This window comes from Balaenoptera physalus, assembly GCF_965194825.1.
Source record: "Balaenoptera physalus genome assembly, chromosome: 3".
In the NCBI taxonomy this organism is placed as follows: Eukaryota; Metazoa; Chordata; class Mammalia; order Artiodactyla; family Balaenopteridae; genus Balaenoptera; species Balaenoptera physalus.
Window position 1 is genome coordinate 10,027,920 of NC_138890.1, and position 16,434 is coordinate 10,044,353.

At 55.2% G+C, this 16,434-nt stretch overlaps 1 protein-coding gene across 1 annotated transcript; it reads left to right on the plus strand.

The window, feature by feature from the left end:
- Positions 1 to 29: 29 nt before the first annotated feature.
- MAN2B1 (mannosidase alpha class 2B member 1) lies at positions 30 to 15,759 on the plus strand. Its single transcript, XM_082457460.1, has 24 exons — positions 30 to 247; positions 946 to 1,048; positions 1,222 to 1,395; positions 1,757 to 1,950; positions 2,580 to 2,712; positions 2,933 to 3,078; positions 3,520 to 3,636; positions 6,542 to 6,627; positions 6,712 to 6,832; positions 6,912 to 6,990; positions 7,179 to 7,288; positions 7,548 to 7,655; positions 7,969 to 8,085; positions 9,592 to 9,765; positions 10,879 to 10,976; positions 11,059 to 11,176; positions 12,728 to 12,846; positions 12,937 to 13,038; positions 13,215 to 13,302; positions 13,481 to 13,561; positions 13,989 to 14,216; positions 14,670 to 14,825; positions 14,925 to 15,027; positions 15,518 to 15,759. Exons 1-24 carry the CDS (start codon positions 86 to 88, stop codon positions 15,625 to 15,627), a joined length of 3,027 nt encoding a protein of 1,008 aa, XP_082313586.1. The 5' UTR covers positions 30 to 85; the 3' UTR covers positions 15,628 to 15,759.
- Positions 15,760 to 16,434: the final 675 nt, after the last annotated feature.

Here is a 16,434-nt window from a genome sequence, read left to right on the forward strand (position 1 = left end):
CAGCCAGGCCCGGGAACCCCCGGGAGGCGGAGGCGGAGGAGGTGGCGGCGGTGGCGGCGGTGGCGGCGGCGGCGGCGTTAGAGCCATGGGCGCTGACGCGCGGTCTTCGGGGGTCTGCGCTGGCGGCGGCCGGGGCGCGGCGGGGTCCCGGACGAGCTCCTGGGCGCTGTGGCCACCGATCCCGCTTCTCTCCTTTCTCTTTTTGTTGTTGCTGGCGACGCTCAGCGCTTGGGCCGCGGGATACCAGGTGAGCGCGGCCAGCGAGCGGAAATGTACAAGAGCCAGAGTGAAGCCTCCAGTAGGGTCCGAAGGTGTGGGTGGGTCTGTTTTGTGGGTGCATAATGAATGGTTGCTAATATGACAGTGTGGTCTGAGTGCATGCTTTGTGTCACTGAGAAGTCTGGCTGTGCGTGTCTGAGAATGGGGCTGTCTGTGTCTGCCTCCCTTGCTTCTGGACTTTGCATGCATTTACCTGTGTGATTGGACGTGAGCGGGCGAGCAGCTGTATGTGTGGCGAGGACTGGTGGAGAGCTGGGAGTCAGCTGCCTGAAGTTCTAGCTTGGCTCCTCCACTTCCTGGCTGCGTGATCTTGGCCAAGTCACTTCCCCTCTCTGATCCTCAGTGTTCTCATCTGAAAACTGGAGATAATATCGCCCCCACCCCCCAGGCTGACTGCTTGGTATTTGCAAATGCTTAGTAAACATTAGCTACTACTATTATTCCCCCAGGGTGTGAATGAGAGGTGCTCTGAGTTGTGTCGGGTGGGAGTTTCATCTGTGACACAACTATGTGTGTCCTCCCTGGGAGGGCCTGGCCCCACCTGAGTCACTTGCCTCTAAATCAAGGCTCACCTTATGTCCTCCCCAACGCCCCACTGCAGCCTGCCTCTTAACCTTGGGGTTATTGACAGGGTATGTGTGTTTGTGTTTGGGGGTCCCTGTGCAGACATGCCCCAAGGTGGAGCCGGACATGCTGAACGTGCACCTGGTGGCCCACACACATGATGATGTGGGCTGGCTCAAGACGGTGGACCAGTACTTCTACGGCAGTGAGTAGAGGGTGGGGACTGACCCCTAGGACTCCCATGGCCCCTCGGAGCCCCTCGAATTCTTTTTCAGCCCTGGACATTAGGGTGGGGGCAATGCCCAGCTTGGGCTCCTGTGTCTAGGAATATGCCCCTTGGCTTGCTGGTCCCTGACTGCCTGACCCCTATTCCCACAGTCCAGAATGATGTCCAGCACGCGGGCGTGCAGTACATCCTAGACTCGGTCATCTCTTCCCTGCTGGCGGAGCCCACCCGCCGCTTCATCTATGTGGAAATCGCTTTCTTTTCTCGTTGGTGGCGACAGCAGACAAATGCAACGCAGGAAATCGTGCGGGACCTGGTGCGCCAGGGTGAGCCTGCCCTAAGGAAGTGAAAAGAGGAAACCCAGCCCAACTTCTGTTTCTACTACTCTGGCTTCTGAGATTTTGATCATACCAAGTGCTGCCTGTATGTGGCTGCACCTGCCTGGAATTTCTCTGTATTTGGAGAACTCCTGTGCGTCCTGTAAGGCCCCACCTCCAGTGACTCCTCTGAAAAGCCTGCCATGCCAGGAGGCCTTCTGTTCAGTATCTCTCTACACTGGCCTGGGGGTGACCTCTCTTCGCCTCTCAGGCCTGGGCATGCAGGCAGGTCTTCTCGTCCCGGCATCACCAACCCCGGCTCCACTCCTGGCCCTGACAGCTGACTTGGACTTTGCCCCTCCCGGCACAGGACGCCTAGAGTTTGCCAATGGTGGCTGGGTGATGAACGATGAGGCGGCCACCCACTACGGAGCCATCATCGACCAGATGACACTCGGGCTGCGCTTCCTGGAGGACACGTTTGGCAGCGACGGGCGCCCCCGTGTGGCCTGGCACATCGACCCCTTCGGCCACTCTAGGGAGCAGGCCTCGCTGTTCGCGCAGGTCTTTTCCTGGCCTCTTGGGCCAGCCCCTTCATTCCCTCTGACTCCTCCCCCGGTCACTCAAGCCCCTCCCTTCCCTGAAAGTTCACGCGGACCAGGCCCTGCCCCTGGCCCTCTCGCCCCTTGAGACCCTGCCTCTTGGGTGACCTGTGAATCCCATTCCTTTTCTGCTCTGGCCTTGACCCTGCTCTGCCCCAGCCTAGGCTGACCCCCCGCACCTTCATGTCCAGCTGGCTCCTCCCCCTCCCCGACCCCACCCCGTCTGCTCTGATCCTGGCTCCTCCCCAAGTGGGGTGGCAGGCGATGGCCTGCCGTTTTTCCGCTGGCTTCATTACCTGTGCCATGACCCCTCCTCCTTCCCGTGCTTAGGCTGCGGAAAGGGTAAGACCTCCTTGAGCTGGGGAAGGTGGAGGTGGGTTCTAGCATTGGATCAGCTCCCTCCCGGCGCTCCCGCAGGACTTCCCGACCCTCCCCAAGTTCGAAATGAACTGGAGGGCCTCCCTGGTTTTAGACCTGGTTTTTCTATCCGTGCTCTGAAGGGGTGGCGGTTGGTGAGGAGAGGGCTAGGCCCTTATTTATCCTGCCCTCTCCTGCTCTCCCATCCCGCTCCTCATCCTGCTCCACCTCCAGATGGGTTTTGACGGCTTCTTCTTCGGACGCCTGGATTATCAAGACAAGAGCGCGAGGAAGGAGAAGATGGAAATGGAGCAGGTGTGGCGGGCCAGCGCCAGCCTGAAGCCCCCCACCGCGGACCTCTTCACCAGTAAGGGGGTGGAGTGGGGAGAGGGCTGCCCCCACGCTCAGAAGGGCCCTGGGCTTGGTTTTATAGCCAGCTGTCACTGTCTTGAAATTCTTAGTAATTTAGGAACAAGGGCCCAGCATTTGCACTTTGCACTGGGCCCCGCAAATTCTGAAGTCCGTCCCCTGTGGGGCCTGGCAGGTCTAGGGGGTGGGGCCACCCCTGAGCCTGGTGCGGTCCACAGGTGTGCTCCCCAACATTTACAACCCACCGGATGGTCTGTGCTGGGACACGCTGTGTGCCGACAGGCCCTTTGTGGAGGACCCACTCAGCCCTGAGTACAACGCCAAGGACCTGGTCCATTACTTCCTGAAGTTGGCCACTGCCCAGGTAACCTGGTATCCAGAACCTGTGCCTCTGGTGTACGTGCACGGGGCCCTTCCACTGGCCCAGGCAATCCTTAGCACCTCCTCACCATCCTCGGAGGAAGGTAGTATTCCGTTCACCGTCACTATGCCCTCCTCCTGGATTTGTGTGCATTCCTGACTAGAAATGCGGACCCCTGCACCACTGCACACCTCCACCATGATCATGAGACAGCATGGCACAGTGCCTCAGTACCCACGTCTGGGTGGTGAGCCCAAGAGAATTACTCAACAGCTTGTGGCTATTTTTCTGTATGTCCCTCTGCTCCCGTGTGACACACTTCCACCCCTGCCCCCCATGCCTCTGTGCACCCACATTCTTGACCACATATATATCGAGACACAGCTGTCCACAGGGGTGGCCCAGGACACCCTGGCCTGAGGACACCCCCCATCCCACCTACAGGGCCAGCAATACCGCACCAACCACACTGTGATGACCATGGGCTCAGACTTCCAATATGAGAATGCCAACATGTGGTTCAAGAACCTTGACAAGCTCATCCAGCTGGTCAACGCCCAGGTGAGTGTGCCTACCCCGTGGGCACCTGTGCTTGTATCCCTGGGCCTTGGGTCACGTACATTATCTATGGGTGCTATCTTAGTTTTCTATTGCTGCTTTAACAAGTTACCACAAACTTAGTGGCTTAAAACAACAGAAATCATGTTATCTTACAGTTCTGTAGGTCACAAGTCTGACATGGGTCTCACTGGGCTAAAATCAAGATGTTAGCAGGGCTGCATTCCTTCTGAAAGCTCTAGGGAAAAGTCTCCTGGCCTTGTCCAGCTTCTAGAGGCTGCCCACATTCCTTGGCTCACGGCCCCCTCCTCCATCCTCAAAGCCACCAACATAGCAGCTCTCTGACCCTACCTCTGGTGTTACATCTCTTTTTCTCACTCTCACTTCTTTCTCCTCCCTCTTCAACTTTTAGAGACCCTTGTGATTACATTGGACCCACTAGATAATCCAGGATAATCTCTCTAGTTTAGGGTCGGCTGATTAACAGCCTTAATTCTGCAGTCTTAATTCCCTTTTGCCATGTAACCTAACATAGTCACAGGTTCTGGGGATTAGGACATGGACATCTTTCGGTGGCCATTATTCTGTCTACCGTGGATGTATTGATGTGGCCTCTGTAAATGGTCTGTGGCTATGTGGGCAGGCATTCACTCTCCCATCAGCACAGAACCTCGTCTCCCCCCCCCATCATTTCATCCCCAGAGTTGTCTACTGGCACAGTCTTTTTTATTTTTATTTATTTAAAAAATTTATTTATTTATTTATTTATTTATTTATTTTTGACTGCGTTGGGTCTTCGTTGCTGTGCGCGGGCTTTCTCTAGTTGCGGTGAGCGGGGGCTACTCCTCGTTGTGGTGCGCGGGCTTCTCATTGTTTTGGCTTCTCTTGTTGCTGAGCACGGGCTCTAGGCGCGCAGGCTTCAGTAGTTGTGGCACATGGGCTCAGTAGTTGTGGCTTGCAGGCTCTAGAGCTCAGGCTCAGTAGCTGTGGCGCACGGGCTTAGCTACTCCGTGGCATGTGGGATCTTCCCGGACCAGGGATTGAACCTGTGTCCCCTGCATTGGCAGGCAGATTCTTAACCACTGTGCCACCAGAGAAGCCCTGGCACAGTCTTTAATGTCCTCACCTTCCACGCGCTCCCTGCACTGCTGTTTCACCAAAAACAGCTCTCAGTAACGTCACCAAGGGCCTTCCAGAAGACATTTCCCACTCCTCCCCAAGCCCCTAGTCCCTGAGGAGGCTTCAACACATTGACTACTTCCTCCTGCAAATACCGTGTTCCTGGGCTGCCAGAAGATCACATTCTTTTGGCTTTTCTCCTGCCTGCTCCTTCACACACTCCATTTTACTGGAAATGGAGTTCCTTTGGTTCAAATCCTGGTTTTGCCACTTACTGGCTCTGTGACCTTGAGGAATGTTCTTAAGCAGTCAGTGCCTCAATTTTCTTATCTAGGAAATGGGCATAATGGTGGTTCCCAGCTGACAGGGCTATTGATGAAAGTTTAATGAGTTCATTTGCATAGACCAGTAGACCAGTGCCAGGTAAATAATAAGTATTATGGTTGTTTATTATTATTATTTGGGGCTGAAAATCTTCTGCGGCTTCAAGACACCAGCTGCAATGTCTTCTTCTCTAGGAAGCCTTCACCAGGCCCCAGCCAAGCTCTTGCTCTTTCCTCTGTGCTCACAGGAGGCCCCACAAATATCTGTGATGATACATCTAGGCTGACTGTAACCAACTGACTATCTGTTCAGTTTCTCTCCTCTGCACTTGGCTGTGAATACCGTGAGAGCAGGGCTAGCCTCTGGTTGTAAATTGTGTCCACAATCCTGAGCATGCTGCAGAATCAAGTGATTGTTTGCTCAGTGAATACAGTGTGTGTGTATGTAAATCTGTACATGAGTGTGTGTTCAGGGGTGTAGATGTGTGTCTGCACATAAAGGCATGTAGTCCTATGCACTTCTCTTCATTCACTCAAGTGTTTGTTTTGTTTATTTTTTTAATTAAAGTATAGTTGATTTACAATATTGTATTGTATTACAAATATTGTATTAGTTTCAGGTGTACAGCAAAGTGATTCAGTTATATATATATTTTTCAGGTTATTTTCTATTATAGGTTATTACAATATGTCAAATATAAATCCCTGTGTTATACAGTAAATCCTTGTTGCTTATCTATTTTATGTATAGTAGATTATATCTGTCAATCCTATACTCCTAATTTATCCCTCCCCCCCTCCCTTTCCCCTTAGGTAACCATAAGTTTGTTTTCTATGTCTGTGAGTCTGTTTCTGTTTTGTATATAGATTCATTTGTATTATTTTTTAGATTCCACATATAAGTGATATCATATAGTATCTGTCTTTCTCTGACTTCACTAAGTATAATATTCTCTAGGTCATTCAAGTGTTTATTGAGCACCTACTGTGTACGAGGCACTGGGGACACAACTCGAGCAGAACAAACATCCTTTAACTCACGGAGGTCACCTTCTTGTTCCTCCACCTCCCTCAGTTGAAAGTGAGCCTCCATTCATTGTAACAGTTGTGTCATCTGGCAATAACCTTACAGTGCTGAGGAGTTATTACTCCTGTCCTATAATGTCATATTTAGCTTTTCCATGAAAGTTTTAAATAATAAAATTGGAATTATTTAAAGCTTAGTAAAATCTCAGGTTTATTCTTGCATCCCTGAAATTCTCTCCAGGCTGGTAATATTTAGCTTCGGCCAACATTCATTTTCACACTTGGCCATTGGTTTGCACTCAAACTGTGTATTAAGATAATCTGAACCGACTGGATGCATGAATGTGTGCACATGTGTGTGTGTGAGTAGGTATGTGCACGCTTGTGGGTCCCCCCTTCCCTGGGCTCCTGAGGGCTCACACACTGACACCTCCCCGCAGCAACAGGCCAACGGGAGCCGCGTCAATGTTCTCTACTCCACTCCGGCCTGTTATCTCTGGCAGCTGAACAAGGCCAACCTCACCTGGTATTTGGGGGGACTGGGGAGCCTGGGGGGGGGTGGCATGCCCTGTGGCTCGTGACCCTGCCCTCAATGCTGCTGCCGTTGCAGGTCGCTGAAAGAGGATGACTTCTTCCCCTACGCCGACGGCCCCCACATGTTCTGGACCGGTTACTTTTCCAGCCGGCCTGCCCTCAAACGCTATGAGCGCCTAAGCTACAACTTCCTGCAGGTAGGTGGGCGCCAGGCTCAAGGGGGTGGCTCAGGGGTCCTGACAGGCCTGGTGCCCCGACATACCCCCTGCTCTACAGGTGTGCAACCAGCTGGAGGCGCTGGTGGGTCCGGCAGCCAACGTGGGACCCTATGGTTCCGGAGACAGTGCACCCCTCAGTAGGTGTCCAGCGGGTGAGGGGACGGGGGCGAGGCTGAAGCTGGACTCCAGACCTCCACTGCCCCCTCGAGTCCCTTCTTAAAGCCCCTAAGAACCCAGCCTGCCAGCACATGACTTTTCACGTCTCCTTGGGGTCGGGGGCCGGGAGTCCTGCGGAGACCCCACCCATCTCACCATCTGCCTGCAGATGAGGCGATGGCCGTGCTCCAGCACCACGATGCGGTCAGCGGCACCTCCCGCCAGCACGTGGCCAATGACTACGCTCGCCAACTTGCAGAAGGCTGGGGGCCCTGCGAGGTGCGAGGGCGGAGCCTGGGAGAGGCGGAGACAGGAAGGGGCAGGCCCTGGCACAGAAGGGGCGGGGCCAGTACGGGGGGGGCGGTCGAAAACAGCGGAGTGGCGTCTGGAAGGGCTCGTGGGGCGGGGCTTGTGGAAGGAGGGGCGGGTCCTGGGATGGGCGGGGCGGAGAAGGCGGGGGCGAGGCTGGGGGCGGGGCGGCGAGGAGGAGACGTGCGTGGCGGCCAGAGCATAACTTTCACTTCACGCGCCTCCCCAGGTTCTCCTGAGCAATGCGCTGGCGCGGCTCAGTGGCTCCAAGGAGGACTTCATGTTCTGTCGCAAGCTCAACATCAGCGTTTGTCCGCTCACCCAGACCTCGGAGAGCGTGAGCCGGCCTGGGCGGGGAGGGGCGGGGCCGGGGGACCGGTCCCGTGGGTGGTGGGTGGGACGAGAGCCGGCGAAACCGCCCGGCGGCGGCGGTGGCGCGGAAAGGAGGCGGGGCTGATGGGCTCTCGAAGCCTCAGCCGGTTGCTGATCACTCTGGGGCGAGGTCACTGGGGTCTCAGTGATGCTGCGGCAGGACGGAGACCAGTGCACCACTTGGGGGTTTGAATCACCCAGGGACGTTGCTGCACATGGTGGGTGGGTTTTCAGAAGGCCTATGGTGACCCATGCCTGCTCTGACCCTCCCACCCCAGTTCCAGGTGACCATTTATAACCCCTTGGGGCGGAAAGTGGATTGGATGGTGCGGCTGCCTGTCAGCAAACACGTTTTCCTCGTGAGGGACCCCAGTGGCACAGTTGTGCCCAGCGATGTAAGCCCACTCGACAAATATTTTTCCCTGAATACCACAACCCATGAATACCTAACCCCTTGGAAACCTCCCGCCGTGGGCATTTCTCCCTTCGCCCCGTGGACACTTCCCGCAGGTTTATTTCCCTCCATGGATCTCTCCTTTCATGGACACCTCCCTCTCTTGGATACCTCCCCCTCCATGAATACCTTCTGCCCATTACTGTCTCTTCCTCTGAATATCTTCCCCCTCTACCCCTTAATATCACACCCCCTTGGGAACATTCCCCCCTCCCATGAGTATCTCCCCCCCCCTTTTTAAAATGTATTTTATTTATTTATTTTTGGCTGCGTTGGGTCTTTTTTGCTGCACGTGGGCTTTCTCTAGTTGCGGCGAGCGGGGGCTATTCTTTTCTTTTTTAAACATACATTATTTATTTATTTATTTATTTATTTTTTATTTTTTGGCTGTGTTGGTTCTTCGTTTCTGTGCGAGGGCTTTCTCCAGTTGTGGCGAGCAGGGGCCACTCTTCATCGCGGTGCGCGGGCCTCTCACTGTTGCGGCCTCTTGTTGCGGAGCACAGCTCCAGACGCGCAGGCTCAGTAGTTGTGGCACACGGGCTTAGTTGCTCCGCGGCATGTGGGATCTTCCCGGACCAGGGCTCGAACCCGTGTCCCCTGCATCGGCAGGCAGACTCTCAACCACTGCGCCACCAGGGAAGCCCAAAGGGGCTATTCTTCGTTGTGGTGCGGGTGCTTCTCATTGCAGTGGTTTCTCTTGTTGCGTAGCACAGGCTCTAGGCGCGTGGGCTTCAGTAGTTGTGGCACGCAGGCTCAGTAGTTGTGGCACACGGGCTCTAAAGCTCAGGCTCAGTAGTTGTGGTGCATGGGCTTAGTTGCTCCACAGCATGTGGGATCTTCCCGGACCAGGGCTTGAACCCGTGTTCCCTGCATTGGCAGGCGGATTCTTAACCACTGTGCCACCAGGGAAACCCTCTTCCCGTTTTAAATATCTCCCCGTGAAAAAGTTTCCTGTTTATGAATATTCCCCTCATCCTGGAAGGCCTCTTTCCACTAACCTCTTCCTCCCCCAAGAATCTGTCTTTCCCTCCCTCCCCTGTCTCAAGGATCTCTTCCTGCATTTACTCCCTCACTTCTCCCACCTCCCACAGTAGCTCCACCCTCCTAGTGGATTTTTCCCACCTTATGAATCTTCACAATCTTTTTTTTTTTTTTTTTGGCCATGCAGCTTGCAGAATCTTTGTTCCCCAATCAGGGATCGAACCCATGTGCCCCCTGCAGTGGAAGCGCTGAGTCCTAATCACTAGACTGCCAGGGAATTCCCTCTTTGCGGTCTTTAACTCAGCATTTCTGACACTCGCATCGCCTCTGCCCAACTCCTAAATTTCTTCTCTCCATCCTGGAACTCCTTCCCCTCCTCAAGTTTGACCCCTCCTTGTATGTGTGGTGTGGCTTTATATGTGTACTCACAGCTTCTTGACTTGGTTTCCTTCCTCCCTTACCCGAGGTGGTGATGATTCCCAGCTCAGACAGTCAGGATCTGCTTTTCTCAGCCTCAGTGCCTGCCTTGGGCTTCAGCATCTACTCAGTAACCCAGGTGCCTGGCCAAAGCCCCCAGGCCCACATCCACCATCCCAGATCCCAGAAGCCCTGGTCTCGTGTCTTGGTCATCCAGAATGAGGTGAGACCCTATTCATATCCCCTTCCATTCCCGGGTGACAAATTTGAGATGTGGCAGTAAGCCACATGGACCCTGGGTCAGTGGGTCTTAGGTTCATGGTCTAGCATCATCAGCCCCCCATTGTGTGTCCTCAAGTGAGTGACCGTCTTCCTTTGAGCCTCAGTGTCCTCTCCTGGGGCTGTTATGAGGACCCAATGTAATCATGGGTGACACTTGACAGAAATGTCAGAGCTGATGGAGGTAGGGTTTTGCAAATTAAGTGAGGCATGTCAGAGACTTGGGTGAGGGAGCCGTGTGGCCATTTGGGGGAAGAGGGATCCAGTCAGGTAGGGAGCAGCAGACACAAAAGCCCTCAAGTAGGCGGGTGTTGGGTGTTCAAAGAACACTCAGTGTGGCTGAAACAGGGTGTTGCGGTGGAGGTGATAGGTCAGATCATGTGAGCCTTAAGGGCAGGCTGAGGGGAGGACCTTGGCTTTTACTGTGAAGGAACCACGGGAGAAACAGGGTTGCATTAAGACTCTTGTGGGTCCTAGCACTTTGGGCTTTGTGGGTCCCTCCTTCCATAAAAATATGTTAAAAACTGTATTTCATGATAGTATGGATATTAACATGAATATTAACCATGCAGGCTTCAGTATAATATATTCATTATTATTTCATTCAAGTTTTCTTCTGAACCTAAAAGAAATTGAGATTTATACTTTTCCATGGGTCCTAAAAATCTTGTGGGTCCTGGCACTGTGGTTCCTCTGTCAGTTGCATAAGCAGCCTGGGTCTTGAGCAGATGGGCTGTGATCTCACTTCTGGTGTTACAGGCACCTTTTGGCGGTTATGGGGGGAAAAGACTGGCGAGCGAGCATGGAAGGTGGGACACCAGGAAGGGGTTGGCTGCAGTCCAGGAATGCCATGGAGGTGGTGAGAAGTGGTCAGATTGAGGGTAAGGTAGAAAGCGGAGCTGTTCGGATTTGCTAAAAGAGTCAGAGGTGAGGAGTGAGAGAGAGAGAGGAGGGAAGGGTGGGTGACTCCAGGGTTTTCTCCTGAGCCCCAGGAAGGATGAAGCTGCCGTTGGCTGAAGTGGTGGTCATTAATGTCTGTCCACCCTTTTCTCCCCAGTACATCCGGGCTAGGTTTGACCCCGACTCAGGGCTCTTGATGGAGTTGGAGAACCTGGACCAGAACCTCCGGCTGCCTGTTCGCCAAGCCTTCTACTGGTGAGGGAGGACCACCAGGTCAGGAAGCAGGTGTGAGCAGAGCTGGGGTCCCTTGCCTGACTCTCACCTGCCCTGGCCCCAGGTACAACGCCAGTACAGGCAACAGTCTAAGCTCCCAGGTCTCAGGTGCCTACATCTTCAGACCCAACCAACAGGAACCACTGCTTGTGAGCCACTGGGCTCAAACCCACCTTGTGAAGGTGAGGGGTTAAGACTGATGAGTGGGCACCTGGGGATGGGGCATGTCGGGGGTGTGTGTGTGGAGGGTGGTGTGCCATGTGTGCGGTGGGGGTTGGATTTACATCTCCAACAAATAAGAAGGCTAGGACCCGAGGGGAATACTTGAGGATCCTCCCACAGGGTTGATATTCATGGCTGGTTGTGTGACAGTCACGCCATGGAAGCACATAGAAAGGCATTCACATCTGTTGTGAGTGTCAAGATTATACTTAGCTTTTGAAATTGGGGGTGGGGTGTTCCCATTTGGCCAACAGATAGGGAGAGCCAGGTGTAACTGCTTGCAGATTTCACCAAGGATCTGTGGTAGGAGGGGATTTTATCTGGGGTGGATATTTAAAGGTTCACACTTGGATAGGGCTTGGGTGATTCTAAGTTAGGGTGGATATTTGAGGGTGCATCTGGCTGGGAACAGGGGCTCAGGCTTGTGGGGTTTCCTGGGGCCTCTCGTTGACGTCTCCTCTTAGGGTGGGAATGGGGCAGGTAACGGCAAGCCTCACATTTGACATGATTCTCCTTGAGGTGAATGCCTGCATGCCTGGGTCACTGTATTAGGATATAGTTTTGCTTCCTGTAACAGAGTTACCCAAATTAACCATGCCTAAAACAAGATGGAAGTTTCTTTCCATCTAACGGAAAGTCCGGGCAGGTGGGATGGTTCAGTAGTCATCTAGTCTTCTTTTTTTATTTTTTAATTTTTAAAAATTTTTTGGCTGCGTTGGGTCTTTGTTGCTGTGTGCGGGCTTTTTCTCTAGTTGCGGAGAGGGGGGGGCTACTCTTCATTACGGCGCGCAGGCTTCTCATTGCGGCGGCTTCTCTTGTTGTGGAGCATGGACTCTAGGCGCGTGGGCTTCAGTAGTTGTGGCTTGCGGGCTCTAGAATGCAGGCTCAGTAGTTGTGGCGCACAGGCTTAGTTGCTCTGTGGCATGTGGGATCTTCCTGGACCAGGGCTCAAACCCACATCCCCTGAATTGGAAGGCAGATTCTTAACCACTGTGCCACCAGGGAAGTCCTAGTCTTCTATCTTATTGCTCTACCCTCCTTAACATTCAGCTTCCACCTCATGGCCCAATATGGCTGCTCAAGCTCCAGCCATCACATTTGCATTTGAGCCACTGGAAGAAGGAAAGGGGCAAGGAACATTGTTCACACCACTTTGACTGGGCCCAACATGGTCACACAGCTACTCAGAACCTCAGGGAAGATGAAACAGTACAGTCTATTCCCAGTAGCCATGTGCTAAGCTAGAATCCTGTTCTAAGGAGGAGAGATAGGGTAATGGTGGGCAGCAAGCATGTATGCCAAACTCAAAAAATTACATGGCTATGACTGAGGTACAAAGTGTGGGCATCACACCTAGGCAGGTGGGGGAGGTGGGTGGGGCTCCCAAGCTATTAGCAGGGTTGACCCTGATGTAGGCCTTTGTGAGCTTCACAGCAGGGGTGGACATTTGCAGGGCTCACCTCTGCTCAGCTGCATGCTTACACCTGCCCTTCACCCCCATATGCCTGCAGACAGCCTTGGTGCAGGAAGTGCACCAGAACTTCTCAGCCTGGTGTTCCCAGGTGGTTCGCCTGTACCCGGGACAGCGGCACCTGGAGCTGGAGTGGACAGTGGGGCCAATACCTGTGGGGTGAGTGGTGGAGGCTGGGAGTGGGGGCTGAGCGAAGGGCAGAGTGGAGTTAAGGTGAGGCTCACCACCTTGCCATCCCATTGGGTATAGTGATGGCTGGGGGAAGGAGGTCATCAGTCGCTTTGACACTGTGCTGGAGACAGACGGACTCTTCTACACTGACAGCAATGGCCGGGAGATCCTGGAGAGGAGGTGGGGTGACTGGGGGCACTGAGGGGTGGTCTGTGGTCTGTTGGGGCCCAGGGCCAGTGGGGGCACCTGCTGATCCTAATGAATGTGGGAGGGAGAGGGTGAGGGGGGAGTGAGGAGTGGGTGAGCGGGGAAGGGGAGCCAGACCCCAGGCCTGATCAGATCCCACCCCACCCCAGGCGGGATTATCGACTCACCTGGAAGCTGAACCAGACTGAGCCAGTGGCAGGAAACTACTATCCAGTTAACAGTCGCATTTACATCACGGTACCCATCCCCCATCCTGCTCCCGACATCTTCCTGACACCCCTTTACAGAGCAGGGGTTACCTCTCATTCTTAACATCTCCCGACTGTCCTCAGCAGTCTCCACCATCCTTGTGAGGCCTGCCTGGGGGCCAGGGCTGGCTGGAAGTGCAGCCCCTCACTCACCCCTTGCCCCCCAGGATGGGAACGTGCAGCTGACTGTGTTGACTGACCGCTCCCAGGGGGGCAGCAGCCTGAGTGACGGCTCCTTAGAGCTCATGGTGAGTGGTTCCGAGCCCCATTTAAGTCAGGGTCCTCCCACCAGTTCCCTCCCTGGCCCCCTGCAGGACCTTGAAGCCAGTTTCTGTTGCTAGGTGCATCCCTCCGTTTGTGGTCCCTGCTAAGCGGAGCCCTCCATTCCTATGTGAGACATTTACTCCGTGCTTTTATCCAATCCTTACCCAAGCCTCCCCTCCAGGCCCTGATTTGCCCTATCCACGCCCGCATTAGATCCTTACCTCCCTATGTCCTAGTCCCTTGTTAGGTCGGATCCCCACTTCTACTGGGGATCCCCTACCAGACCTTCGTCCTCATCCGTTCCACCCCAATCTTCAATTTTTCTTGAAATTCCCACTTGCTTTTACCCAATTTCTGGCCCGGAAATTGGCTAGAAGGAACCTCACCCTCTCCTGGCCACTCTCCCCGCAGGTGCACAGAAGGCTGCTGAGAGACGATGCCCGCGGAGTAGGGGAGCCGTTGCTGGAGGAGGGGTCGGGGCTTTGGGTGCGAGGGCGCCACCTCGTGCTGCTGGACAAGGCCCGGACCGCGGCCGCCGGGCACCGGTTGCAGGCGGAGAAGGAGGTCCTGGCCCCGCAGGTGGTGCTGGCCCGAGGTGGCGGCGCCCCCTACCGCCTCGAGGTCGCCCCTCGCACGCAGGTGAGGGGCGGTGGGGCCGGCAGAAAGAGGACCCGAAGGAAGCCTGCGGAGGAGGGGCGGGGTTGAGGGCGGATTTACCTAGGCTTAACTGGGACCCACCTCGCCTGCCCCTACTCGTCCTGGGGAGGACGTATGCTAGTCCAGTCCCCTTAGCTCAGCCCCGTCACCCCGGCAGCCTTGGCCCGGCCCTCTCGTCTACTCACCTCCTCCAGCCGGGTCTCTCCACTCTCCCTCCCCGCCCTAACTCAGTCTCAGACCAAATCCTTTCGGCCCCCAACCTGGCACCGCCCCGTCCCCTCATTGGCTCTGTCCTGGGTGAGCCCCGCCACTCCCCGGGTAAGCCCCGCCCCCTCACCGCGGCCAAGGCCCGCCCCTCCACGCTGGGTCTCCGCCTCCTGACCGCCGCTCAGTCCCGCCCCTCCTGGCTCAGCCCCGCGCCACTTTTCACCGCAGTTTTCGGGGTTGCGCCGAGAGCTGCCGCCTTCCGTGCATCTACTAACATTAGCCCGCTGGGGCCCGGAGACGCTGCTGCTGCGCATAGAGCACCAGTTCGCCGTAGGGGAGGACTCGGGCCGCAACCTGAGCTCTCCGGTGACCTTGGACTTGACGGTGAGGAGGAAGGAGGTGGGAAGGAGACAGGAGAGAGGCGGGAGGGGAAACCCCAGCTTTGTCCCAACACAGCCCGGCCGGCCCATCCACTGCCCGCAGGACCTGTTCTCCGCCTTCACCATCACCGACCTGCGGGAGACCACGCTGGCGGCCAACCAGCTCCGGGCCCACGCCTCCAGGCTCCAGTGGACACCAAACACGGGTGGGGGCCTGCCCAGAGCTGGGGGCCGGGTGGGAGGTGTGGGAATGTTGACCAGGTCCAGGTATAGAGCTCGAGGGTCTGAGTCGGTCGGTGTTCAGATCCGGGTTTGGGGTTTAAGGGACTGAGGTGGGTCCAGCAAACTAGTGGTAGGTCTTGAGGGTTTGAGAATGGAGTGCAGTCCCAAGAACAAGATTTGAGAATCTCCATCGGTGTCTAGTTCTAGAGGCAGGCGTTGGCTTGACGGTCCTTGGGGTGGGACTTGTGGGTGTGAGGATGGTGACCAGGCACTGGGGAGGGATTTGGGGATCTGGGGGTGGTATCTAGGCCCTGGGAAGCAGTTGAAGGGTCTGCGAGTGAGGCCCTGGGGACAGATTTAAGGTGGTATGTCTGTGTTCAGGAGAGGGAGCACAGGCGTGGTGTGGGGTGGCATAGGGGTTTTAAAGCAAAGGAAGTCTACGTCCCTCACTCCTTCTCCCCTCCACCTCCCCAGGCCCCACACCCCATCCTTCTCCTTCCCGGCTGGTCTCCACCACCATCACGCTACAGCCCATGGAAATCCGCACCTTCTTGGCCTCAGTCCAATGGGAAGAGGACGGCTAGACCCGGTGGAGGCAAGATTCCCCCAGAGCCTGAGCCCGCTCCTCCAGGGGCGGGGCAAACTCTCCCCCTTCTCCTCTTGCTGCTGCTGCTACCACCAAGGAAAGCCATTAAAATGCCACTACCAAGAATAGACTCAGGTCAAGGTGTAACTGAGTGTGGGTTTTTTTTTTTTTTATTTTGAAGGCAGTGGAATTTATGACCCAGAAAGGTCAGCAAACCCTAGCTGACCCTTGACCCGAGGCCTTGCAGGAAGACCACTTGCTGGTTTGAATCCTCTCACCAGAGTCCACACGGTTCACACCCCACCTCACCTACCACTCTGTCCTCCACTCCTGCTTCACTCCTCCGTCCACTAGGACTGTGACACAGCTGTTTTTTTTGTTTGTTTGTTTTGTTTTTTGCCATGCCCTGCGGCTTGTGAGATCTTAGTTCCCAGACCAGGGATTGAACCCGGGGCCACGGTAGTGAAAGTGCCAAGTTCTAACCACTGGACCGCCAGGGAAGTCCCTGACACAGCTGTTTTGAGAAGCCACTAAGGGCAGGCTTGTGCTGGCTTGTCTTGGGCCCTGAAAGCCAGACATACCCCAGGGCCTCCCAGACTCTACCTTGCGGCCCTAAAGGTGGGGAATCTGGGAGGTCTTGGGGTGGAGGAAGACTTAGAGGCAGGTCCCAAAGTGGGGCCTTGGACAGGTGGGCTGGAGCTTCGGGCCTCCCAGGAGACAGGTAGAGAGCCTGGCATACCCTGGTTCTGGTGTGTTGTGGAGTCTGTTACAGAGAGAGGAGACCTTGGGGTGAAACCTAAGGTTT